This window comes from Centrocercus urophasianus, unplaced genomic scaffold (genome assembly GCF_019232065.1).
Source record: "Centrocercus urophasianus isolate 14NV4802_14NV808 unplaced genomic scaffold, USGS_Curo_1.0 seq_190, whole genome shotgun sequence".
NCBI lineage: Eukaryota > Metazoa > Chordata > Aves > Galliformes > Phasianidae > Centrocercus > Centrocercus urophasianus.
Genome location: NW_024884745.1, coordinates 121,672 through 146,963, shown reverse-complemented (window position 1 = coordinate 146,963; position 25,292 = coordinate 121,672). Strand labels below are relative to the sequence as shown.

Sequence of the window (25,292 nt, the reverse complement as noted above, 5' to 3'; positions counted from 1 at the left end):
CCCCCATCCCGAGCTTTAAATTACGGCAGCACGTTAGATACATCTTACTTTAATACTTATCAAGCAGAGATCTGAAAATAACTATACGTAAACTTTTTGTCTTTTTTTTTTTTTCCTTTTTTTTTTTTTTTTCTCCTTCTTTTTATACACCACATCGAGCTGCTGGCCCGGAGCGGGGCCACGGCCATAAATTAAAGCAGCTCCGGGGAGTTCTGGGGGACTGGGGGGGGGGCCGGGGGCCGGGGCCTGCCCGGGCGCTGCCCCACAGCCCCTCCATGATTCCCCCCGACCCACTGCAGAGCCCCTTTACAAAAATAAGTGCAATTCTAACACCTAACAGGGAAATCAAAACGAAACAAAACGAAACAAAAACCACCAAAAAAACAAACAAACAAAAAAAATATCACAGCACGGGAATGATAGAGCTGATGGCAGAACAGTGGGGGTATTAACTCAGAGACAGGCTACCAGCAGAGACAGGAGTAAATGTCACATATGATATAACCATACAGAAGCGAACGGGAGTCCTATATGGGACTGATTAGAGGGTGGGTGGGATTTTTTTTTTTTTTTTTTTTTTTTTTCCTTTTTCCGTTTTGTTTTTTTTCTTTCTTTCACTTTTTCCTTTAACACGTCGAAGTTGCCCAGACTGGTCCAGCACCACATCGTCACCCTATGGGGACGCAAAGCATGAAAACGTCCCGAGCCGGGACCGGCCGTGTGTGGGGGGGGGGGGAAATGGCTCAGAGAGAGGGGGTGTGGGGTCGGTGTCCTGCAGCCATCCCCCCTGGGGCCAGAGGTGACCCCCATCCCGTCCCTAAGGGCTACAATGGGTGAGAGCCCCACTGCAGGTGGGAGCAGTCGGTGCCAAGCTGCACCCACAGCAAGGGATGGGATGGGGACAGCGTGGCCCTGGTGCTGGGCAGCTGCAGTTGGCAGCGGGGGCCCTGAAGACCGGGGGCAGCTGCTGCTGCTCACCAGCATTCAGCCTGCAGGGAATGGGGCTGCCCTGCCTGCTGCAGGGTGCGCGTGGTGCAGAGTGTGAGCGGTGCAGTGACCCCCCCCCGCCCCACGCACACATGGCAGCTCCGTGCCCTGCGGCCCCTCGGGGCTGTGTGGGTTTTCATGCTGTCTCCAGGCCCCGATGTCGGCGTGGACCAGTCTAACATCTCGCTGGGCTTTTCTACTGGCTACTGGAATGCACTCGCTTGGCTTAGGGGTCCTCGATGTCGAGAAACTCCTGCTTCGGGGGGGCCATGCCGCGGTACCAGGCGCATGAGCCGTCGCTCCTCTTGATGCAGGCGTAGTGCTTGGCCTGCCGCCCGCCCACGATCTTCTCCATCGCCCAATCTGTCCAGAGGCACTCATCCGAGGAGGAGACGAAGCACGGGATGGAGAGGCAGCGTGAGATCTGCGCAGGGCAGAGGTGGTCAGTGCCCATCCCGCCCCGCCCCCCCCCCCCCCCAACCCACCCACAGGGATGCCCCAGGTGCAGGTCCTGGCTCGGGGCACTCACCTTGCACTCGCAGCCCATCTGGTACCGCTGGTTGAGGCTCTTCTTCTGGGTAGGGCTCAGTGAGTCCCAGGTGGCAACCAGGTCACACAGCGTGATGTGCATCTTGCCATCGCCCTCGGATTTACCTGGGGAGAGGCAGCACAGAGCTGCTCACACACCCACACCAGGGGGCTGCTGGAGTCCAACCCCCCTCGGACGTGGGTCAGTGCCCACTCCTACCTGCAATCAGGTACTCCTTCTTGCCTCCTGTGTCCAGAGGCTGCCCGCACACTGCTGTGGACGGCGCCGTGTAGATGAACTCGATGTCCTTATCAGGGCCCTTAAACATCTGAGGACAGAGCGCAGGTGTGAGCAGCACCTCCCACCCCCCTGCCCACCCCATGATGCCTGCCCTGTACCTTGATCTGCTTCACTTCGTACTGGATTCGCTTGATGGGGTTCCCATAAATGTCATTCCCTGAATCCACTTCCTTTGCAGAGACGGCCTTTGCTCGGATCACTGCAGGAGAAGGGCATGGAGATGGGCAGGTGCTGGGGCCATGAGCACAGCCCCCCCAGCTCCAGCTCTCCCCCATCTGGTAGCCCAGCCCTCAGGAAAGTGTCCCTCACACAGAGGGATAGCATAGCCACCCCCCACCAACAGCACCCTGGGAGCACTATTTGTCCACCACCATTAATTAATCCATGTCCCAGCCTAGCGCCTGCGTGGCCCAGCACAACGGAGAGACCCGAGGGCATTGGGAGCTCACTGCAGCTTCACCTCCAGGTGTAGAAGGAAGAAGGAGCCCCCAGCAACCAACACAGGGCTGACCCACCCGGTGCCCACTGCCTTTGCACCATACAGTCACAGAGGTGTCCGGCCACAGCTCCCTGCCAGCCACTGGCTACTGGCACATGGACCCCCCACATCATGCAAGCACAAAAACTGCATCCTCCCTGGGCTGCTTCCTGCCCTCGCAGCCTGCAAAAATAACCCAGGCAGCTGCAGGAGAACCCTGAAGCCTGGGGCAGTGAGTAAACCTGGCAAGGTGAGGAGCTGGCTGAGCTCACTGCAGCAGCATGGCCACAGGCCCCACAGCTCTCTGCTCTGCAGCCACGTGGAGCTGCTCTCCGTGCACACTGTTCCCCTGGGGATGCAGCCAGGGGTGCTGGCCAGACCCTGTGTAAAACGTGGCTCCACCTGCACAGCAGCACCCAGTCAGGAGAACAGGGGATGAAAGCACTGCATCCCACCTGCAGCATGTGGACGTGAGCCCGGTTGGTGAGGTGGGCATAGGCAGAGCACACATGGAGGCACTGCCCACCCACTGCTGCAGTGACACTGTCAGAGGTGCACAGCAGGGACACACAGCTTTGCCCTGGCACAGACAAACCTGTACACATTGCTTTGCCCCCAGCACCACAGCAAGGGATGAGGCCACAGTGCCCCAGAGCCAGGGCGAGCAGAGGGCAGGGAGCAGGGAGCTGTGCCATGGGAAGGTCTCTGTGTCACCCCTCCAGCACAGCACAAGGACACAGAGCCACACGTGAGCGCCCGGCACGTGGCACTGACCTCAGTGGTGAGAGGCTCACCCTGACCCACAACTGCACAGGTCACAGCCACCCCTGTGCCCAGAGCTGGGAATGGCAGCCGTGTCCCCACAGAGAGGTGCTGGGGTGCAGTGGAGACGTGTGCAGGGCCCCGTTGCCCGCTGTCACCTGGCGCAGCACAGAGCTGATCCGGTTGCACTCTATAAATACAGCGGGGCGAGCGGTGGGCACACAGTGCAGCTGTTTGGGCTGAAGGTCAGCGGTGGCACTGCACCACGTGGGCACCCATCAGCGCTGACTCAGTTTTCTCTGGAAAGGAGAAGAGGATGGGGAAGGGATCCAGGCAGGCAGGTCGGGGCCCGGTGCCCGCAGCCGTGCCAAAGCTGTCACCCACCCACAGTGGAGATGAGCCCCAACTGGGGCAGCTCAGCCCCTGCTCCCTGTGCCACCATGGGTGGGGATTGACAGAGCCCCGCAGCTCTGTTCTGTGCCACGATGAAGGCGCACACACCCGAAGAGCCGACTGCTGCCCGCGGTGCAGTGCAGGCGTGGGGGACGGCTGCTGGTTCAGTGGGCTCCAGCCGTTTCCATTCACGTGCTGATGAATCACTTGACAAAAATGCAGCCCAATTCTAGGCGGATTTGTTCTGAACAGTGCGGCTTTGTGGAGGGGACGGCTGCGCTGTGCTTTCCCCGCCAAGACCCCAGCAGCGCAGCCAAGCTCTTCAGCAGGCCAGAAACCAGAGCAGGGAGAGGGAGGGACGCAGGGGGACGCCCAGGTGGGGACACGCGGGTGGAGGTGCCCCCGAGGTGACGGCAGCACATGCTGTGGGTGCTCTGGGAGCGGCCCCCGGGCCTCCCCAAGTCTCTGTGGAGCTCAAAGAACCAACCCAGAGGCTGCCGCATATCCCCAAGCACAGCGTGACACTGGCTCGTCCCTCACCACCCCGTCACCATCTGCCAAAGCCCTTCCTCAGCACGGGCAGGAATTGCGGTGTCTGCCTTTAACTCGCCACTCTGCACAAAATCTGCTGCATAAGCACAGCTGAGCTGTGCCCTCAGAGCGCCCCGGCCCCTGCCTGCTGGCTGCCCCCCACCCGCTGCCCTGGGGCGCTCAGGGCTGGGAGCCAAGTGACCACGGTAACGCGGCGCCGACCTCACGGCGCTGACTCAGCACAGCCCGCAGTTTCAGCACAGCAGGAGCAGGTCCTGGGATGGAGAGGGGCTGCTGGCTGCCTGCAGCCCCACAGCGCAGCTCTGCACGGGCTCCTTCCCACGCCCCAGCCCCACGCATAACAGCAGCACGCAGCAGAGCATATCACAGGATGTTGAGCGCCGGAGCTGCTTGCACGCACAAGCACCTGCCTGGCACAGAGCGAGGGCACCCAGTGCCTGCACCCCACGCCCCGGCAACACTGCAGCAGCCTCCCCCAGCCCAGCAGTGGGCTCCATCTCTGCAGTGATCAGCCCTCGCTGCCCGCAAACCCCCCAGGAACGTGCCGGCACGCGCGCAGTGGGTGTTCGCCGGGAGCCGGTGGGCAATGGCAGCTTTCCACGCTGACCAGGCTGGGCTGGACGTGGCCCAAGGCCCTCAGTAGGGCCTGCAAGGCACAGGACATCCCTTGGCATTGTGGTCCCCGTGCAACACGCAGTGAGGAATGGTCCTGTGCAAGGACACATCCAACCCTGCACGGCTCTGCCCTGTGTGCGACCGCTTGAGACAAAAGAAGGATTGCGGGCATAGGGTGGCATCCATCAGCACAAAACATCCACTGACACAATGCAGGAGATGCAGCAGCCTCAGGTGTCCTCAGCACCTCAGTTCCCAAGGACTCCCCTCCCAGCTCAACACATTGCAAGTGGAGCCCCTTCCCAGGACGTCCCACCCCAAGCCCCAGCGCGCGGCCCCCGCCTGTGGCTGCCTGGGAAGCATCAGTGCCCACAGAGCACGGGAAGCGTTCCCGGGCTGAATGGCCGAGGAACAAAGCTCCCTTCTCGGGGCTGCTGGCAGCTATGGGAGCACAGGGGCTGGGTGCCAGTGCCAGCAATGCCCGCTGCCACCCAGCCCCACTGTGGGCACAGCCCCAGGATCACCCCGGCACGGAGCAGCACCAACAGAGGCAGAACACGGCAAGATGTCCCCAGGATGGACTTCACCACCCCAGCTCCTCCAAGTCCCAGCACTGGGCACCTGCCTGAGCCCCTGGAGCACAGCGGGGCATTGCCACTCGACCATGAGGTCAGGGAGCTTTGGGCACGCAAAGTCTGTGGGAGCACTTGAGCATGGAGGTGCAGCGGTGGCTGTGCTCCCCTCGCAATCACAGCTCCTGAGGGTGCACGTGGGGGATCAGCCCAGCCCCAGCAGCCCCACAGGGCTGTGCCTGCAGGAGGAAGTGCCCGCGCCAGGCCCCGCTCATCCCCAGCCTGCGCGGCTGCTCCGAGCGCAGCACTCCCCATCGCGGCGTGCGTCATCCTGGCCTCTGACGGAGTGGGATGGGGCCCAATCAGCAGCGGCCCTGAGCAGTCAGCCCACAGCCCTGCTGCATCGGCTGCACGGTGGGCAGGCACCGGCACTGAGAGCAACAGGGCGGCCCGGGGGCTGGCAGCCCCCCCACGCACTCAGGGTACAGCAGGGTGCACCAGGTGCCACCCGAAGAGAGAGGTCTCACCTCTGCCCCATAACCACCTCCTTTCCCCAGGCCCTGCCCGGCCACCACCAGCCCCCGCTGCTCAGCCCATCCTAAGGCAGCATGGCTTGGAACTACTGAGATTGGCACAGTGCTGCCAGGGCCTGGATCCAAGGGTCACCCATCCCCGGTACCAAACACCCACCCTACAGCTGTCCCATCACCCTCGGCACTGCCAAACACAGCTGCTGGGGACTTCACTGCTGCACGGCCAAAGACACAGCCCAAGTATCACCTCCCTCATCCTCTGCATCTCCATGCTACAGACAGGAAGCAAAGCAGGAGACGGCCTGCCGCTGCAGCCCCAGCCCAGCCACATCCCTGCCGTTGGGCTGAGCAGCATGGGCAGAGCAAACCCCAGCAGCCACAGAGGGACTCTGCCACCTCACACACATAAACTCAGAGAGCCCTCAAGTCCTCCAGAAAACTGCTGCCCATCTCCCAGGCCAGAAGGCATGAGCAGAGAGGCTGGGTCACCAGCCCCAAGGCCACCAGCCGCGATGACGTGACCCCCAGCCCCGCAGCCCAATTCAGAGCCACACCTCGCCTTACTATGGCACTGCCTGTGAGCATGGCCCTGGGCTCCAATCCCACTCTGGATCACAGAATGGTGCCTCACCAGTGGCTGCCAGGTGTGAGCAAAGGCACACGGGCCCTTGCAGGGCACTGGCAGATGTGGGTGCACAGAAGGACCCATGTAGCAGCAGCAGCCTGGCCCCAGAGCAGCCAGCAGCAGGAGAGGAGCAGCCCTGGCACAGTAAGCGGCAGCGGCTCCCAGGCCCAGGCTGGCTCTGTGCTGGGGAGGAGCTGGCCGTGAGCCTCCCGGCACAGAAGGAAGACAAGAAGGGAGCCAAAGGGCAGGGATCAGAGGCAGGAGGACAGGCTCCTGTTGCACAGGAGGCTGAGTTCCTGCCAGGATCAAATCCTGCTGCCAGCCAGCACCCAGCACCGTCCCCAGCTGGGGTCAGGGCAGACAAATCCCATCCACATCATCTGCGAGGGAGACACGGGCTGGAGCTGGGGGTGACGGCACAAGGGACAGCAGAGCCAGGACTGGGCTGCCTGGGAGCTGACACCTGTTGGGCAGCCACAACCAGCCCCCGCTTCGCCCTTCCTGGGGACTGCTGAGACAGCCGGGAATGCCGAGACAGCAGTGACTCAGCAGCTGAGTCACGGGTGAGCCGGCACCCCAGGATGGCAGTGTGAGTCACAAGTGGCCCGGAAGGATGACCCCGACGTGAGTGTGATGGAGGCTCAGCCTCACTGCGGGCGATCTGCTGCTCTGGGGTCACCGGCTCGGCAGCAGTTCTGGAAATTCAGCTCTCCATTTTGTGCGGGCACCTCTCCATCCCCAGTGCACCTCGTGACGTTCTGAGCTGTATGGGCCTGGCAGCAATGGGGCACTGCGGGATTTACCCTCACGTCACAAGCGAGGTCTGCAAAGGGAGAGGGGGGGGACTGGGGTCTGCCAGCACATCCTGGATCCGGAGCAGGGGATGGGGCAGGGCACGGGCTGCATAAGTGCTTGGGAATGTTACCTCTCCAGCTGGGCCTGGGAACGGCCCCGCCAAGGAGGGCGGCAGGAACTGGGGCCGGTCTGTTTGTTTAATATGCTAAAATTTAATAAGGGCATTATTCATCGAAAGAGGAATCCAGATCCCGGCGCTGCCAAGCCCTCCCTTTCAGCAGCATCCAAGCCGAACAAAGTGGGACGGGGGAAAGGAAATGCCTGGAAATAAGGAACAGACGGGAGGTGACCGAGCCCGGCGCTGCTCTGGGCCGGCTGCTGGCTGTGCGCTCCAGGCCGTTGCCTACGGCAAAGCACCGCTTTGTGAGCGGAACCGGAGCGCTCCGCTCCCCCGGGGCCGTCAGCTCCCCGCGCTGCCACGTACCGTCCCGCTCCCACCCGACGTGCCGCGGCCGGGCCCATCGCCGTGGGACGCAGGGGAGGAACCGCGCTCCGTGCCCGGCCCCGGGGCACGGCGATGGGCCGGGAGAGGCGGGCACACACCGGGCGGGCACACACCGCTCCCGGCCGCCGACACACCGCCACACCCCCGGGACCCGCACACGTGCAGGTGCTGCTCGGCCGGGCCCGGTGCGGCAGCCCCGTCCGTCCGTCCGTCCATTCGACCCGCCGCCCCGCGCCAACTTTCCGCCCGCCGCCCCCACCGCGAAGTTTGCGCGGCGCTGCCCCGCGTCGGGGGGCTGTGCGGGGCCGGGCGGAGCCCCGCGGGGACAAAGCGCTCACCTACGTCGGCGTTGCAGAAGGCCTGCTGCGGGTGGATGGGCGAGCAGCTGCAGGCGTCGGCCGGGCGGGCCCTGCCGAGCAGCAGCACCGCCAGCCAGGCCAGCAGGCTGGGCAGCGCGGCCCCGGGCATCGTGCGGCTGCGGCTCAGCGACGCGCCCCAGAAAGCCTCATCCACCGCCGGCCCGGCCGAGCCGCCCAGCCCCCGATCCGCCGCCGGAAAGTTTGGGTCCGCCGCCGCGGCCCCCCGAGCGGCTTTGCGGTCGCTGCTGCAGCCGCCACTCTCCGCTGCCTTCTATGGAGGTGTTTTCTTCCCCTGGCTGCCGCTAAGCCTCGCTTTTTAATGTGCTCCGGGGATTCGCTGCTCCTCCTCTGCATGGCACGGGGCCAGCCCGGCTCTGCTCCCGCCCCTCGCAGGATCCGGCTCCGCGCCGAGCTCGGCCCCCCGGCCCGGCCCGGCCCCGCCCGCGCATCCCGGCACGGCCTCTGCCCCTCCGCCGTTCGTCCCGGCCGGGGCCTCGGAGCGGACGGCGCGGGGCGGCGCCGGGACCGGGCGGATCCCGCTCCGGTCGTTGGGCGGCGGCACGGGATCCGGGCCCGGCTCACAGCGCTGGCACCCGGCCCGCGCCGAGCGGAGCGGCAAATTGCAGGGAGGGCCGCATTATGTCTGTGCCCAAGCATTTCCTCTCCTTCCTGCTCCTCCAGCTCATCTCCTCCTGCCGCCCGTGCCCCCCCCCACCCCCCCGTGCCCCCTCCCTTCCGCCCCCCGCCCCGCTTCCCCCGCTCCCCCTCGGCCGCTCGCGGGACTCTGCATCTCTGTATCTCTGCGATGCGCCGCTGCCCTCGGGTCTCTCCCTCGTGCCCGCAGCACGCCTCCAAAATCTGCCCATCCAGTCCTGCGATGCTGCTGGTATCTCTGTACCTGTCGCACAGCTGCAGCTCTGCATTGCCACCATCCCAGCGAGGGCAGCCCCAGCTCTATCTCTGTGCAGGGGCATGCAGCATCTGGGTGCAGTTGAGTGGGGCGCTGCAGGTGTGCTGGCAGGGACAGCAGTGCTGCAGCGATGCCAGCTGCTCCTGAGCCACAGAGTTGCCCTGCTCACATCTAGGGGAAGTGTCAGAGCTTTTGCACTTTAGGATGAGAAGAAACAACTGAAACGTGGGCAGCTGAGCCTGGTCCAAGCCCTGCGTGAGCATGCAGGGAGTGTGGGAGGTGAGCACACAATCATGGCAGGGTGGTGGCATGAAAGATGGCAGTGGGATCTGGGCAAATACTGTGGCAGTGGACACTCTCTCCAAGTGCTCAGTGGGTCCAGGGGAGCACAGGGCAGCCTGGCCCTGGTTGTGCCATGTGGCCCCAGCAGCCACCCAGTACCTGGGGTTTGGCAGCCTGGAGAGTGAAGAAGGATCTTGGAATGAGGGCTGGGGTGGAGAGGACACAACACAAGGGCCCGCTGCCTGTGGGATGAGGAGGGATAGGTGCTGTAGAGCCACTGTCTCCAGACTGGGCTGAGCACAGTGCAGGTGAGGAGAGAGGAGCATGACAGCAGCTGACGTGGGCAGGGAGCAGCAGCGGTCCGAGGTCAGCAGAACGAGGCCAAGCACCGGGGTCAGGGCTGTGCTGCGGGGCAGACAAATGTGTGTGCTCAGGGCACAGTGCCCTGCAGTGAGTCATTGTTGTTGGGGCTAAGCGGAAACACATGTCCAGCTGCGTGCGCTCCTTCTACAGAGCTCCAGAGATGCTGGACACTAAAACAGGGGCAGAGAAGGGGAATGGGAGAGGGCAGCCCCACTGAGCTCACAGCAGGTCTCAGCCCATCACAGCGAGACCCACCCCAAAACAGGGCCATTGCTCCCCGAGCACCACCAGACCTGATCAGTGCTGGGGCAGGCAGAGGTGGAACAGGAGGGCTGATGCCAATGGACACCTCAGCCCAGCCCCAGCCCTCCGAGGCCCAGTTCTGAGCTGCCCCCAGTGCCTGAAGCTACTGGGTGGCCGCTCAGCAATGAACTGAGACAAAGGCCACTGCCTGCAGCCCTCTGCCCAAGCGGTGCTGGGAGCACTGAGGGCACCGCAGCGTGGTTTGCAAGAAGAAAGGTTGCACCCTGCACCACTGCAGGGAGCAGCCAGGCAGGTTCTGATGTGTTTGTCCCCTCACAGCCCTGCACTCGGTCTGCACAGCAGGCAGGATGACGTGACTCTGCACAGGATGGTGGCTGTGAGGCCTCCACCTGCCTTGGTGAACCAGGCTGGGAGCAGAGGGCACACAGTATCTCCCAAGGGACTCTCCCCGTGAGGCCTTCCCATGAACACAATGACCAAGCAGACAGTTACTGACACATTTGCTGCACCATTTATGCAAAAGGGGAAGGAAAAACAGCTAACACAGTGAGAAACATCCTGATGAAATCCCCCACAGCTGTGATGTCTCAGCTCGCCCTGACCTGGCTGCCACCCTGCTGTGGTCATGGCCCCAGTGAACACCCTGACCCCAAGAGAGCCAGAAACAGGGTGGGACCTGGCCTGTGGCCCCCCTCAAACACACTCCTCTCCTGAGGATATTTGTCTCACACACATACCCTGTGTGCTCCTGTAAAGTGCTGGGGACACCGAGCAGAGCCTCTCTTCCTGTAAATGTGGAGGGGCCCCAGGGCCCAGGTCAGAGCCCATCCCCAGAAAGGTGAGGAGAGGCTCCACAGCTGCAGCACCACAGCTGCAGGGATGTGAGGACAATGCCCTGGGCACCAGGCTGGCACAGGGGCAGAGCAGCTGAGCTCCCTCCTTGGTTGCAGATCCAGAGCGTGGCTGTCATCAGAGCCAATGACTCCCTGCAGAGACTCTGGACACCAACACCTGCAGTGCAGCGAAACCTCACTGCCTTGACTGCTTCAGCAGCTGAGCCTGGGCTGGGGGCAGGGAGCAACACCCTGTGGTGGCAGTCCTTTGCCACCAGGTGCCACTGCCGAAACACTCGCGCCACTCAGGCTGCAGCAAAGCCAGTGCTTTACACGGGACGCCAACTACAGAGCTTGGAGTGCTTCACGCGTCCCTGGATCGGGAGGCACGCTGTATGCTCCTTGTTCTGAACACACCAACAGGGCCCAGCCCGCGCCCTCCCATCCTCCCTCACCCCTCTGGTTTCTAGTCTGTTAAATAAACTCAATGCCCTCATATTTCACGCTCCCAATCCAGGTTTCAGGCAGGAGGAAGCGCCCATCCAGCGTGAAGGCCATGATGTAACTGGCAATCCTGCCATTGTCCTCCTCCGATTTCAGTGCCACGATGATCTGATCATCTGTGTCCGGGATGAACTTGAAGGAGGAGAAGCCGTGAGTGGGAACCACCTCACCCACACGTCCCACTGTGATGTCCCCAAAGTCCTGGCTGGAGCTGAGCAGCAGGTTGGTGCCACGCCGCTCATCTGCCTTCTCGTTGTAACGCTCGTGGCTGGCGCGGCGCGGCAGGAAGAACCAGCGCTGCAGCGTGTCGCTCCAGGAGGCCGACTCGTGGATCAGGTAACCTGCAGCAGGGAGCAGGGTCTGTCAGTGTAGGGCACCCAGGATCCTGCCACGCTGCAGGGACATCCCCCTACACCAACACCAACCATCCTCGCTTCAAAAGATGCTGCAGCAGAGGACAGACATATGAAGGCCAAAGCTGTGAATGGTTCCACCTCTTCCTGCCCAGTGCCAGCCCCTTTCCACCCCCCAGAGCAGGGCAGGGGCATCCCTGGCCCAGGGGAAACAGCTGCTGGATGCGACTCCAGCCATGCCATCCTCCAGAAACTGGTCCCACCAACTGAGAGGAGAGCCCGGGCAGGGCAAGGGGCATGCAGCAACAAGAGGGAGCTCCATACCTGGGGGTCGGATCCCAGCCGCAGCCCGCAGTGCGTTGTAATTCATCACCCAGTTCTCGTGGCTCACATCGCCCTTGTAGCCAATAACCTTCACCCACTCGGGGTTCTCATTCACCACCTCACCCGTGGTGGTGGTCCACTCCTTGCCCAGGCCCCCCACGTACAGGTGTTCATCTTTCACCGCCAGCCACTCTGCCTTGAAGCCTGCAGTGGAAAGAGCAGCATGAGCCGTGCCAAGGCTCGGCCACACATGGACGTCAGGGTACTCTACAGCCCCCCAGCATCATGCAGCACAGCTCAGCACTGCACCCTCAAACCCTGCAGAATGACAAAAAGGTGCAAAGAGACAAAGTCTCCCTGCCCTGTGTGTGTAGGTCAGGCAGTGAGCAGGGCGTTACGGGGCTCACCTTTCCCCACAGTGCCATCCCCATCTGAGAGAATCACCCAGGGCACCGCCTTGTTGCCCTCGATCTGGTAGACCACCCCAGTCCGGTCATCCACGGAGTACAGCTTCCCATTGAAGACAACCAGCTCCGAGAGCTCCATGCCCCGGCCCTTTTCCGCCAGATGGGACTGCAGCACGTTCTCCTCTTTATCCCACTCCACCGTCACACTGTCCCCGCTGGCCGACAGCACCAGATAACCCTTCTTCAGGTAACTGAACCAGGTGTGCTCCTCAGAGCCCCGGGACTGAGTGTCCAGGTCCGCAATGACCCCGATGCGGTAGCGCACGCCCTCGGGGTTCCTTTGGGGTGGGGACAGTGGATAGGTGTCATTGTAGCGATCCTCCACCTGCAGCCGAAAGTGCCGGGCGTGCGGGTTGGGCAGGATGGGCCGTGCTGGTGGGGAGCGGTGCAGGCAGAAGAGCAGCAGCACGAAGCCCACGCAGGCAGAGGACAGCACGATGGCCCTCCAGCGCAGGCGGAAGCGGGGGTCGGCACCTTTGGTCATGGACGCGAGGACGGGCAGGCTACCCACGCTGATCCGCAGCGGGCTCATAGACTCATGGCAGGGCGACACGGGCATCAGCCTGCGGGCGAGGAGAGCCTGGCAGCGAGGAAAGAGCAGGTGAGAGCTGGAGCGCAGCGCTGTGCTTGGGGATGACAGCAGGGCACGGCCTCACGGTGAAGCAGTGGCCCTCAAAGGGCTGCTTTGCTGCAGAAGCCTTTCTGTCACGTTCAGCCCCTCATGTTCCCCATCGACCCCAGACCAAAGCAAACCCCAGGCTGTGTGCTGGGCATCCTCACAGCAGCATCCTCACCCACGGAGGAGAAGAGCACCAGCACTGCATGCAGTGATGACCAGCACAGCCCTCACCTCCGGCATGTGGAGCTGTGCTGATGAGCGTGCCCTGCTCCTGCGGGGACAGCAGGGACACGTGGCAGCCCCGCCCTAGCAGGATGCTGACACCTGACCAGGAAGTGCAGCGCCCGGCTCCGCGGGGTGCACAGCCGGGCCTACAGCCACAAACACAGCCTGTCCCAACACCGTAACCCTACGATGCGGCAGCCGCCGCCGACCCGGTCCGCCCCCGTCCCATCCACCCCCGGGCAAAGCTGCGCTGCCCCGCCGTGCCCATCGCAGGGACGCACCGCGTGCCCCACACACCCTGCCCGGACCCGGGGACACCGCAGCTCCGGGGACCCCCCGGTCCAGGCCGCGCCCACGCCGCAGGGCCGGGCGGCGCTCCCGCGGTCCCTCAATGCCCTTTCAGGCGGCCCCGAGGCGCGGACAGAGGCGGCATTGAGCGCGGTGCCGGTCCGTGGCACCGCACGGGGCACTGCGGGCCCGGCGGCTCCGCGTCCCACCCCGGCGGCCGCCGCCCGCGCCCCGACCCGCCGCAGCCTCAGAGACCCCCGTCGCCGATCCAGGAGCCGCTGCCCCGAACAGCAGCGTTCGGTACCCCGCCGCCACGCACCGCTCCCGGGCAGCCGTCACAACACACCGCAGCCGCCTCGCCCCCGGCCGCGCCGCCCCTCGGCCCCTCGCTCACCGCGCCGCCGCCCGAGCGCAGCCACCGCCTCCCCCGCCGCCGACAGCCGCCGCCTACAGCTCCCGGCAGCCCCCGCGCTCCGCTACGGCAGCCGACAGCGGCCAAAACAGCGCGGGACCCGCAGAGCAGCGGCGAGAACTACAGCTCCCAGCAGCCCCCGCGCTCCGCGGCCGCTCTCATTGCGCGGCGTCGCGGGGGTGAAGCGTGCCGTGCGGCCCGGCCGAGAGCGGAGCGCGATAGGAGCCGCGGGGCGGCTGCGCTGCAAGCCAGCGCGGGGGGGGCGAGAGGGGCTGAGTGGGATACGCGGCATAGCCCCATTGAGGCCGTGGCAGCGGATGAGACGGGGGAGCGGTGCTCGGAGCATGGCGTGGGCACAGCCCGGGGCTGCCCAGCATTGGCCCCGTATCCCCGGGCAGCCGCCGCTCTCCCACCGCCCGCGGTCCCTTTTGGACCGGCCGCCCCACGGACCCCGTTCCGCAGGCCGAGCTGTGCTGTGCGGGGACAAACCCCGCTGTCCAACACAGACGTGGTGGCAAATCGCCCAACACTGTGCTCAGGGCGCATCCGTGCTCAGGGCGCATCCCTGCTCAGGGCTCCACGGGGTGCTGTGCATAGGGCAGGGCCGTGGCTCCATGCCGTGGGACAGCCGCAGCCCCCAGGCACTGCCCTCCACGCTGCCTCTCGCATCTGGAGCTGCTTTTTTGGCACAGACACCCACGTTCCCTGGTGCTGGCAGGCGCAGGGAGCACACATGGTTAACGCCGTCCGCCTGCGCTGGGCCCACATCTGGTAGTGGGAGGGCTGCGCCGTGCTCGTCCCGCTGCTTCGCTCTCCTCCTTTGCTTTCCAGAAGTGCATTTCCGCCCGGCCATAGGAGGAGACGAGGCTGTCACAGGGGCAGGCTCTGCCCCACGCCGAGGGGTCTGGCAGCGCGGCACCAAGCAATGCCCCAGAGCAGCAAAGGCGGCACGGGGAGAGAGCGGCCCTGCCCCAGAGGTAGGTGTGGGGCAGGGCTGGGGGTCAGTCACCTGCAGACACAGGGATGAGCGCTGTTGTGTGCGCATCTGTGCGTGCCGTAGGGCTCTGTGGCATCGCTGCTGGGCCTGGGGGCCCAGTCCCACCCTCGCTCTGGAAAGTCAGGCTTGCACTCCGTCCCGCCTGCAGGAGGGCGGTGGGGACTGCGGGGCTGAAGCCTCGCCTGTTGTTGGAAGGGCACAGCTCAACCTGCAGCAGCACCGGGGGGGGCAGGCACTGAGAGGGAATTGGCGCTGAAGCTCCAGCTCTGAGCCCTGAGGCCAAAACACCCTGTGACCACGTCAAATCCAGCGCCGGGCCAACCCAGTACAGCTCTGCAGGGACTGGTGGCTGCAGGTGGGAGCACAACTTCTCATGGTGCTGCTGGGCGCTGTGGGAGCTGGAGGGTTGCGACCTCTCAGTCAGCCTTTGGCTGCTCCGTACTGCTCCCACCCTGCTGCCTGCTGGGTCTGGGCTGCTCCTGATCTGCAGACAGCTCCACAGATGTCCCAGCTGCTGTGGCAAAAGGCCGGGAGGCTTATCTCCAGCTGCAACTCAAAAAGGATTGTATCCATGGCTGGTGAGCAGGAGGGCGAGGTGGGCATGCTGGTCCTGCTGCCTCTAGACCCCCCTGTGCGCTAAGCCCCCTCGCTCCTCCCCCCGGCATTTGCTCTTCTTTCATCCTCGCCTTTAATGCTGCCTGGAATGTTTTCAGGATGTTTTGACTTGCAGTCCCAAGGCTTTAGCAGCCACTGAATTTAAATCTCCAAACCGCTCCTGGAGAGCATCCAACCCTGACAGGAAAAAACAGAGTCCCTTCAGCAAGACTATGTATGCCCGTGCAGAGACGCGTGCTGCCTGCCCGGCGTGCCTGCGGGGTGCAGAGGCAGACGTGCTCAGGGCTGGGAGCTCTGCATGCTGCCCACGGGCACACCATGCTGCTGGCAGCACTGTGTGTGCATGGCACGCTCGCCTCCATTTCCAGCCCTGAGACAGCCTGGAAACGAGCTGCCTTTCTCAGTAGGAACATCCTGGCTAAGGATTTCTTCTCCCTGCTGAGCAGTCTCCTGTGAAGCTATGCTTTCCCTGGGGCTGAGCCCACTCTGGGTCCCAGGGAGCCGTCTGGCTCAATAGGAGCTCTGCACACTGTGAGCCCAGAGCAGGGAAAAAGCCACGGATTCCCAGCAGCACTGCAGGTTGTGAGCTGCACTCACCAGCATAAGGCTGGCACAGCTGGAGCCAGGCAGGGAGAAGAGAGCCAGGGCTGAGCTCCCAGGATGGTATCTGCTCACGAGCCCTGGGCTGGCCTGCTTGTGCTGCTTCTCCCTGGCACACAGAGTTGAGCATGGGCAGGTAGCAGGCCAGGGCATGGCAATTAGGCAGCGGTGCCAGGCTGCCCACGATGCCACACAGCCCGTGGTGCCACCAGCTCTGCTTCCAGCATTGGGCAGCAAGCTGAGGACAACCCCGCTCCAAGACTTCCTTGGGACAGGGTGGGTGTGGGGGAAGCGTGTGAAGGGCTGGGCTCTTTGCAGAGGGCTGGCGCAGAGGGAAAGCCCTTTGGAGCTTTTCCCCATTCCTCCACCCTTTCCCTGTTCCTTGAACATGACTCATGAGCCAGGAATCCTGGCCTCGAACGCCCTCTGCTCCCGCTTCTGGAGCATGCCTATCCTGGTCCACACAGCCCACAGACAGCCCACCCCAAGGCAGTTCCACCCTGACCGTCGCTAACTGAGGACCCAGGCACTGAAAGCAGCATTCACCAAACTGTTGGATTCTGCCTCAAAGTCCAGCGGGGCCCCCATTGCCTCTTCCCATCAGGACCCCACTGCCCAGCTCACGCCCAGGACATGGACTGTGGCACAAGGGGCCCTTTGCAGACCTGGGCATACAGAGCTGTGCCCTGGCAGGAGCCCACCTCACCAGTGCTGCCAGCAGCAGGGAGGTGCCACATGCTCTCCTGGCGCCTTCGGGGCCATAGGGCGCAGTGCAGGGTAATTGCACCATGCCTCAGAGCTGATATGGCAGCGATAAGGCGAGGAAGGGCTGGGCTGCAGTGCCACTCGCTATCGCTAATGTTAGCTTTGGCCCCATCAGGATGTGGACTCCCAGCTGCCAGTGGCTGGGTTCTGGCCAGGGCCACCAGCAGCACTTGAGGTTCAGGAGAAGCAGTTTGGGTTCCCTTGCAAACCCCACAAAGAACCAAGGCATAAGGACTGGGAGCTGGCAGCTCCTGGGGCATGGCAGCTGCTGTCACAGGATGCTTGCATTCAGTGAGGGATGCAGACCCCCATGGGCAAGTCTGGGATCCCCCAGGAATAGGTACTTCCTGGAGCATCATTGAGGTATGGGGGCTTAGGTGGATAAAAGCAGCCATTTAGTTACAGATAGTCTCTGCATCTGCAAGAGATGCACTTGCCCTTGTTGTGGGCTCTGCTGGAGAAGTGGTGCTGCAAAAAGAGCCATTTTCAGGGCTGGAGGTATGGCTGTGCTGGTACGTAGTGCACCATAGCCTGTGCTGGGCACAATGCAGGGCACAGACAGGCTGACACAGCAGTGCAGAACAAACAACTCTTGGGGACAGAACACAGCACTGGGGGTGGACCCATGAGCCCTGTCCCTTGGCGAGGAGGTGGGAAACTCAGAACCCTGCCTGGACCCCACAGCTGCTGGTCCTGGCAGGGAGCCCCATAGCCGGGCTGTGCCCTGCTGCTCTCATGCTCCCACACTGTCCCTTCCCACCAGCCCAACCCTGCTGTAGAGCCCTGATCCCCACCTGCCCCCTGCCCACTCTGGACACTACTGGTCTTTGCCATCCCCCTCAGTCACTCTGGTGTCTCACAGGGTGCTGCTGCAGCATGGAGGGATTTTGGACACTCGGAGTCTTGCTGCTCTCCTGCCTGCTGATTCCCAACCCTGTGAGCAGCCAGACCAGCCCCAACCCTGACCAGCATCCAGCGGAGCCCGAGGAGGTCCCATCCAAGCACCAGGCAGTCAGGTGAGAGGGCCCTGGGGACAGAGGTGCTCCCACTGGGGATGGGGCAGCCCCTAGTGCCAGGAAGGGCCCGGCCCCCACGCGCAGCTCCTGTTGCGCTTTGCTTTCTGCCCTCCCCAGGGCCACACAGGAGCAGAAGGACAGCGGTGCCCAGGAGGAGCTGCCCCCACGGCCCCACTGCGTCCGCTGCTGCGAGCCACCCGAACACCGCTTCTACCCCCGGTACCAGCCCCAGATCAACATGACCATCTTGAAAGGTGAGGGCCGCGGGGCACTGCCTACAGCCAGACCTGCAGCCCGGCACTTGTCCCACTCCCAGTGCTGGGTGGGAGATGGAACTGGTGTCCAACCATCCCCTGTGCTCTGCCAGGTGAGAAGGGAGAACGCGGTGAGCGGGGCATGCAGGGGAAGTTCGGCAAGACAGGGGTGGCCGGCAGCAGGGGCCACACGGGGCCCAAAGGACAGAAGGGCAGCGCAGGCGCCCCGGGGGAACGCTGCAAGAGCCACTACGCTGCCTTCTCGGTGGGCCGCAAGAAACCCCTGCACAGCAACGATTACTACCAAACCCTCATCTTCGACACGGAGTTCGTCAACCTCTACGACCACTTCAACATGTTCACGGGGAAGTTCTACTGCTACGTCCCCGGGATCTACTATTTCAGCCTGAACGTGCACACCTGGAACCAGAAGGAGACCTACCTGCACATCATGCGCAACGGAGCCGAGGTGGTGATCCTTTATGCGCAGGTGAGCGACCGCAGCATCATGCAGAGCCAGAGCGTCATGCTGGAGCTGCGTGAGCAGGATGAGGTCTGGGTGAGGCTCTACAAGGGCGAGCGTGAGAACGCTGTCTTCAGTGATGAGTATGACACTTACATCACTTTCAGTGGGCACCTCATCAAGTACAGCGGGGACCCATGAGTCCTACACCCCCATCCCGCTCCCTGGGGTGGGGGCCTGCAGAGGCCCTGCTGCTCCCCTTCCTGGGCACGCCACTCTCCTTCCAGCTCTCTTGCTACATACCACTACCCCCAGCTGTGTGAATACTTCCCCCCCCCCCCACTCCCCTCAGCTCCTGGAAGTTGATTGAGTGCACTTGGAGGAGATGGAGACATTTGTAACCTCTGCCGTATCCCTGACCCAAGGGCTGGCTGCTCACCTGGAGCAGGCAGGGACCTCGTCCCCACCTGTGCCAGGCTCAGGGCTGGGTGTGCTGGGTGTCCGTGGCACTGGCTCGTAAGCTGGCACCTGCTGGAGTGATGTGAGCACCTCTGCTGCCAACCCCCACCAATGCACTTGATGAATGGGGGGGAGCAGTTATAAAGCCACTGAACATCGCTTCTGCAGAGCTGTGTCCCCTGGGCTGGTGCTTCCCCAGGGCAGAGCAAGCAGCAGGTGGGTGCAGCAGCCCTCTCATGTCAGTTCCCTCGCTGTGCCCCGTGCCACAGCCACATCTCGATGCCAGCACCCATCGGGAAGAGCTGGCTCCCAGCTGCCCGACATGCAGGGCCTTCAGCCTCAGCCCCATCCTTCTCATCTGGAGATCTGCTGGGCAGGCTTTTTGTTTTTGTAGACGCACTGGCAGTGCAGGGCCGGGGGCTGCCTCCCCCTCCGTACACTTGTGATCGCATTAAACACCCCACGGGTTCGGTTCCTACTCACACTTCCATCTCATCTCGTCGCTTTGTGCTCAGGGGCACCGCGAGAGCCGGGCACGGCCAGGCAGAGAGCAGCGCTCAGGGCCCAGCTTCTGCGGGGCACGGCGGGGCTGCAGGCGGGGCCAGCGGAACCCGAGCGGCTCTCAGCCCAGCTCGGCGCTGCGCCCGCCCTCAGGACGCGGCGGGGCGGGCGGTGAGGGCGGGCCGGGGCCGGGCGGAGCTCGTGGGGCCGCGCCTCCCGCAGGCAGGCCGGGCCCGGCGCACGTTGCCGGCAGTGCGGGCGGAGCGGCGGCAGCGCGATGGCGGAGGCGGCGGCGGCGCTGGACGGGGCTGCGCGGCGCGGGAAGAGAACGGCGGAGGAGGAGGAGGAGGAAGAGGAAGAGGAGGAGCGGGGCGGGCGGCGGCGGCGGAGGTTGGGCCGGGGACGGGAGCCGGGACCGGGGCGCGGAGCGCTCGGAGCGAGGCCCGGTGCGGCGGGCGCTGGCCGCGGTGCTGCCCGGCTCGGCGCGGCGGCGGACACGGAGCGGGGCGCGGAGTGCCGGGCGGCCACCGGCCTCATTCCTCTCCCCGGGCAGCTTCCAGCCGGCGGCGGAGCCTCTGGGAACCACCGTGCTGCACGCAGCCGTCAGCACCCGCCCGCAGCCGCTGCCAGGTGAGGGGCCGGGACGGGCCGCCCTGAGCCCCCCCACGCACCCCGACCCCATTGACCCCGGTCCCGGCTCATTGCCTCCCCAGCTCGGTACTTCGACACCGGCACCACGGAGCCCATCAGCTTTTTCCTGTCCGGCCTTGAGGAGCTGCTGGCCTGGCAGCCCAACAGCGATGATGACTTCAACATCTGTGCGGTGCCGCTGGCCCAGCGTCAACCCCCACTGCACAGCCAGAGATCCCGCACGCTGCTGTGTCACGACATGCGTGGTGGATACCTGGAGGACAGGTGTGTGACACCTGGAGGACAGGTGTGTGACACCTGGGGAATGGGTGCATGCACTCCCGGCATGCTGCTGCCCTTTCTCCAGCCTTCAGTTCAGTGTCTGATCTGTTTCCTGCTGTTGCCCTCTCCAGGTGGGGCCAAAGGGGTTTATCTCTGGCTCTGGAGCTCTGTGGATAGGGCCAGCCCCGCTGGAGTGATAGGAGTGACACAGTGCCCAACTCATGGGCTGACTCAGGTCCTGCCTGGCTCCATGGTGTCTCTCCAACATTGCTCAATGCTTCCCTCTGCTCTGCCACAGGTTCATCCAGGGCTCAGCCACACGCAACCCGTACGTCTTCTACCACTGGCGCTACATCGACATCTTCGTCTACTTCAGCCACCACACTGTCACCATCCCACCTGTGTGCTGGACCAACGCGGCACACAGGAACGGCGTCCCGGTGCTGGGTGAGGGCAGAACCGGGGTGGTGGGGTGCTGGGAGCCTGCAGGGACACACAGCAACGCTGCTCCCATTCCTCCCCAGGCACTTTCATCACGGAGTGGACGGACGGTGAGAAGCTGTGCGAGGCATTCCTGGCGGGTGGGGAGGAGGCGTACCGTGCCGTGAGCCACCAGCTGGCCCGCATCGCCCAACACTACCGCTTTGATGGCTGGCTGATCAACATGGAGAATGCACTGAGCGTGAGCAGCCCACGCCCTGCCTGCATCCTGCCCCACGGGGCTCAACCCCAGGCCCCACCGTGGGTCCCCGTGGATGGGGCCATCCTGTGTCCAACTGCTCTCTGCTCTCTCTTGGCAGGCGGCGGCGGTGGGGAACTTGTCCCCCTTCCTGCGGCATCTGACTGCGCAGGTGCACGGCGCGGTGCCGGGAGGGCTGGTGATTTGGTATGACAGCATCGTGGAGAGTGGCACGCTGAGATGGCAGAATGAGCTGAATGAGCAGAATAGGTGAGAGGTGGGGCATGTGCCTGCGTGAGCAAAACCAGCCGTGGTGAGGCACAAGTCCATCCCACACCTTGGCATTCAACGACTATGGAGCTCAAGGCACGGCTGGCACTGCCCCTTGGGGTGCTCCTGCACTGACCCTCATCTCCAGGTTGTTCTTTGATGCCTGTGATGGGCTGTTTGTCAACTACAACTGGAAGGAGGAGCACCTGGAGCGCACACGTGAGCTGGCTGGGCAGCGCCACGCTGACGTCTACATTGGTGTCGATGTCTTTGCTCGTGGGGACGTGGTTGGCGGTGGCTTTGACACCAACAAGGTGTGTGTGGTTGAAGCAGGATTGTGTGTCTGCCCCTGGTGCGTGGCTCTCAGCTCTCTCCAATGGTTCATCCACACTGTGCTGGGGTAACTCAGGGTGCATTGGTGAGAGCTGAGGAAGCCTGGGATCCGGTGTGCACAGGGCTGGGGCTGGGAGATCCTAGTGCTGCAGGCCCTGGGAAGGGCAATGCTGCAGTACCATCCCTTCACCATGGTTCTGGCATCCAGTGGGACCAACAGGACCTCATGGAGAGTGGATATGGCAGGGGACAGAGTGACCACCCCGCCCCCCCTGAGTTCTGTGCTGCTCTCCACTTGTCTCTGCAGTCACTCAGCCTGATCCGCAAGCACGGCCTGTCTGCAGCCATCTTTGCTCCTGGCTGGGTCTACGAACACCTGGGAGAGGAGAACTTCCTGCAGAACGAGAACAAGTGAGTGCAGGATGCCTGCATGCTTTGGTTGGTCTGGCTGCAACAAAGGTCTCTGCTCTGATGCCCACCCTTTCCCCCAGGTTCTGGGGCTTGCTGGAAGACTACCTGCCCACGCACAGCATTTGCACGCTGCCCCTCGCCACCTCCTTCAGTGTGGGAATGGGCACTGGCATGTTCCTCGCTGGGAAGGTGGGTGCAGGGAGCAGCCTGGCTGCGGCCCCCAGGGCTGGGTGTGGACACTGGGTCCTGCTTCCGGCTCCCTGCTGCCCAGTGTTTCCTGTCCTGTAGGAGGAAGAGGCCGGGCCATGGTACAACCTGAGCGCCCAGGAGATCCAACCCCTTTATCCAGAGCGCCGGGGCCAACTGAGTACCAGCTGCTGCCTGCAGGATGCCTGGTGTGGGGGCAGCTCCCTGCGGGTGCAGGGCACCATCCCTCCCGGCGAGGAGCGCGTGGCCATCCGGTGAGTTGGGTGCCAACTTCCCACCTCCATGGCTGGCACTGTGCTGGCAGGGCATGGCTGCAGGAGGCCCTGGCAGAGCTGTGCCAGCCCTGTGCTGAGTGCCACAAAGCGCTGTGGCGAGTGCTGCCCGATAGGCCTAACCCAATGTACCTTCTCTTTCTCTCTTCTCTCTCTCTGTCTCTCTCTGGGTGGATTTGGGGTCATCAGCCTTTTCTCTTTCCAGATGCATGCACCTCCCAAGCTCTTCCTGAACCTGCTCTACAAGATGGAGGGGCCACACGGGGATGACTTCACGGTTGCCCTGGAGCTCACCACCTGGCACTCGAGCAGATGCCATGACAGCACTGTCACTGTGCTGCCGAGTGAGGACGGTGAGGACCCTATGCCTCCTGTGCTGCCCACACTCACTGCAGGGCACAGCACTGATTCAGCTCATTTTGCCTTCCCACAGAGCCCCACAGCCTCCACCACCCCCGTCTTCTCCCAGCCCCACCACCTGCCCTCTCCAGGCTACTTGCTGCCTGCAGTCACGGTGCCCAGGGCTGGACCAGCCGGTGAGTGCCCTGCCAGCACCCTGCGCCAAGCATGCAGGGATCCCCAGCCCTGCTCCAGCTCTGTTCCTCTGCCCCAGGTGCTACGAGCAGGAGCTGCAGGGCTGCAGCCTGCGCGACCTCTCCCTGCTGGTGTCCAGAAAACAGGCCAGCTCACAGGAGACGAGCTTCAGCTGTCTCCTGGGGGAGCTCCGGGTGGGTGCTGTGCACATCCTCACTGCATGGTGGGATGCAAACCCAGCCACAGCCATGCCTTGTGCTGATGGTGCTACATTCTCCTCCGCAGGTGCTGGATGCGGGCAGCATGGCAGCCTCTCCACCGCAGGTGCAGAGCCTGACAGCCTCGCAGCTCTGGTGGCAGGATGGCCCCAACGTTGAGCAGCTCTCCCTCAGCCTCACGTTGCGCTGGGCCTTTCCCCCCAGGCGGGCTGCCTGCTTCCGCGTGCTCAGCCAGGGCACACGGTGCCACCGGGCGCAGCCGCCGCAGCCGCAGCTCCTGGGGCTGGCACATGGCTGCCAGTACCGTGCGGTGGGGCTGGCGGTGCCACGGCCTGCAACCGGGCAGTCGTGCCAGCTGGAGCTGCTGGTGGAGCCGGTGCTGCCCAGCGAGCTGCCAGTGGGCCCGGAGCAATGGGGCCGGCTGCTGCTGGTGTACTCTGAGCCGGCTGGTGGCAGCAACCGAGCTGGGCATTAAAGGTGAATGTGGCACAGCCCTGACTCCGTGTGTCCCCTGCACCGGGTGGGGTAGGAGATATGGGGACACCGCCGCTCAGGGCTAAGTTTTAGGGTTCCACTTGCAGCCCCAAAGAGCTGCACCCTTCATGAACCTGCCTCGGTGCTGTCCCTTCTTTAAGGGCTGGCAGCCGGCGCTTCCACCCACAGCGGCTCCCTTGGATATCTTGTGTGGAGAAGGAGAGAAAATTTATAGCAGCAATTATTTTATCACAGTCTGGTGAGCAAGCAATTAGCAGGCAGGGACGTAGCCGAGCGTGCCGCGCAGCAGGGTCGTGCAGCCCCGACTCCCTCAGAGCGCCGGCCCCGGTCCCACAGACAATACTGGCTCCCGTTCAGGAAAATTAATATGTCAGCATTGAAGCTGCTGCTCCTCCGTGGGCAAATTGCTCTGAAATAAATTATAGGGTGGTTTGGAAAAGGAAGGGCTCGGCACAGCTGGGACCCTGCCGCAACGTAGGGACCCCCAGCTCCGCTGCGCCCTCGCCCCAGTCAAAACTGGAGTCGCCCTGGTTGAAGAAAGAAATCTTTATTAATAATTTCCATAATAATAATATTAATAATCCTTGTAGTAATAATAATAATAATAATAATAATAATACTGTTTATTAGAATGGTCACACCTTTGAAGCATACAGGACGGGCCGGCGCCAGCCTGCAGCCGGGGCCGGCGCGGGGCTTTGCTGTAAGGAAGAAGCCAGTACAGCGATGGGGGTTTGTACAGGGGCGGCCGGGCGGGGCTATGTACACGGGGAATAGAAAAGGGGGAACTCGTTGCTGGAGCGTCGGGGCGTCTGCAGACTATAAAGTGAGGTTTGACGAGTGGCGGAGCCACGAGGGGCGGGGGCGGCTGAGCCGAGGTCACCCCGACGTGGGACGGGGCCGCACCGGGGGGACCGCGCGCCCACCGGGGTCCCTGCGGCGGGCGGGGGGCGGCCGTGACGTCCCATCGGTCCCCGTCCCAGCTCAGCGCGGGGAGCCCCGCGGCAGGCGAGCCTCGGGTGCGACAGGGACAGGCGGGAGGGGAACGCAAGCGAGTTGCAAGCTCCTCTTAACAAAAATTCCCTTTAAAACGCAGAGGCGCGTCCCCTGCAGCGCCCAGCACACCCGCGCGGGGCCGAGCCTCGCACCCCGACGTGCTGCCGCTCGGCCCGGAGCCGCGACGCGCTGGGGGCCGGGAGCTGAGCTGAGCCCAGCCGGGCGGGACCGCGCGCCGGCACCGCGCCGGGCGCGAAGGAAGACGTGGGGCCCGGGCCGGGCCTGGGGCTGCGGGCTGCCGGCTGTGGGCGCGTCCCAGCGCTCCGTGCGCTCCGCAGTCTCCTCCGGGACTCGGTGCGTGTGTGTGGACAGACGGGACGTTCACTTGGTTGTTGCCTCTTTGCTTGGTCGGTTGGTTGCTTTGCTTTTCATCTTTTTTTTTTTTT

General features: G+C 63.7%; 4 protein-coding genes across 5 annotated transcripts; 2 read left to right on the top strand and 2 right to left on the bottom strand.

Moving 5' to 3' along the window:
* Positions 1-75: 75 nt before the first annotated feature.
* TIMP2 (TIMP metallopeptidase inhibitor 2) lies at positions 76-8,129 on the bottom strand. The gene is made up of 5 exons (XM_042821201.1): positions 7,985-8,129; positions 1,915-2,015; positions 1,736-1,844; positions 1,517-1,641; positions 76-1,411 (listed from the first exon to the last, which is right to left on the bottom strand). The coding sequence occupies exons 1-5, from the start codon at positions 8,112-8,114 to the stop codon at positions 1,214-1,216; spliced, it is 663 nt and encodes a 220-aa protein (XP_042677135.1). The 5' UTR covers positions 8,115-8,129; the 3' UTR covers positions 76-1,213.
* A 2,183-nt stretch (positions 8,130-10,312) lies between these two features.
* Positions 10,313-19,595, bottom strand: CANT1 (calcium activated nucleotidase 1). 2 transcript variants are annotated; one of them, XM_042821198.1, is made up of 5 exons: positions 19,502-19,595; positions 18,539-18,663; positions 12,246-12,885; positions 11,839-12,042; positions 10,313-11,502 (listed from the first exon to the last, which is right to left on the bottom strand). In XM_042821198.1, exons 3-5 carry the CDS (start codon positions 12,862-12,864, stop codon positions 11,132-11,134), a joined length of 1,194 nt encoding a protein of 397 aa, XP_042677132.1. In that variant the 5' UTR covers positions 12,865-12,885; positions 18,539-18,663; positions 19,502-19,595; the 3' UTR covers positions 10,313-11,131. The 2 variants fall into 2 exon arrangements, with proteins under 2 accessions (XP_042677132.1, XP_042677133.1); XM_042821199.1 differs by lacking the exons at positions 18,539-18,663; positions 19,502-19,595 and adding an exon at positions 13,757-13,772.
* C1QTNF1 (C1q and TNF related 1) lies at positions 14,607-19,500 on the top strand. Its single transcript, XM_042821200.1, has 4 exons — positions 14,607-14,826; positions 17,689-17,842; positions 17,960-18,096; positions 18,210-19,500. The coding sequence occupies exons 1-4, from the start codon at positions 14,775-14,777 to the stop codon at positions 18,758-18,760; spliced, it is 894 nt and encodes a 297-aa protein (XP_042677134.1). The 5' UTR covers positions 14,607-14,774; the 3' UTR covers positions 18,761-19,500.
* A 201-nt stretch (positions 19,596-19,796) lies between the features above and the next one.
* On the top strand, positions 19,797-24,357 carry ENGASE (endo-beta-N-acetylglucosaminidase). The gene is made up of 14 exons (XM_042821197.1): positions 19,797-19,829; positions 19,948-20,149; positions 20,233-20,434; positions 20,730-20,878; positions 20,956-21,113; positions 21,232-21,380; positions 21,529-21,694; positions 22,021-22,124; positions 22,205-22,313; positions 22,413-22,585; positions 22,793-22,956; positions 23,037-23,139; positions 23,217-23,331; positions 23,423-24,357. The coding sequence occupies exons 1-14, from the start codon at positions 19,797-19,799 to the stop codon at positions 23,828-23,830; spliced, it is 2,235 nt and encodes a 744-aa protein (XP_042677131.1). The 3' UTR covers positions 23,831-24,357.
* Positions 24,358-25,292: the final 935 nt, after the last annotated feature.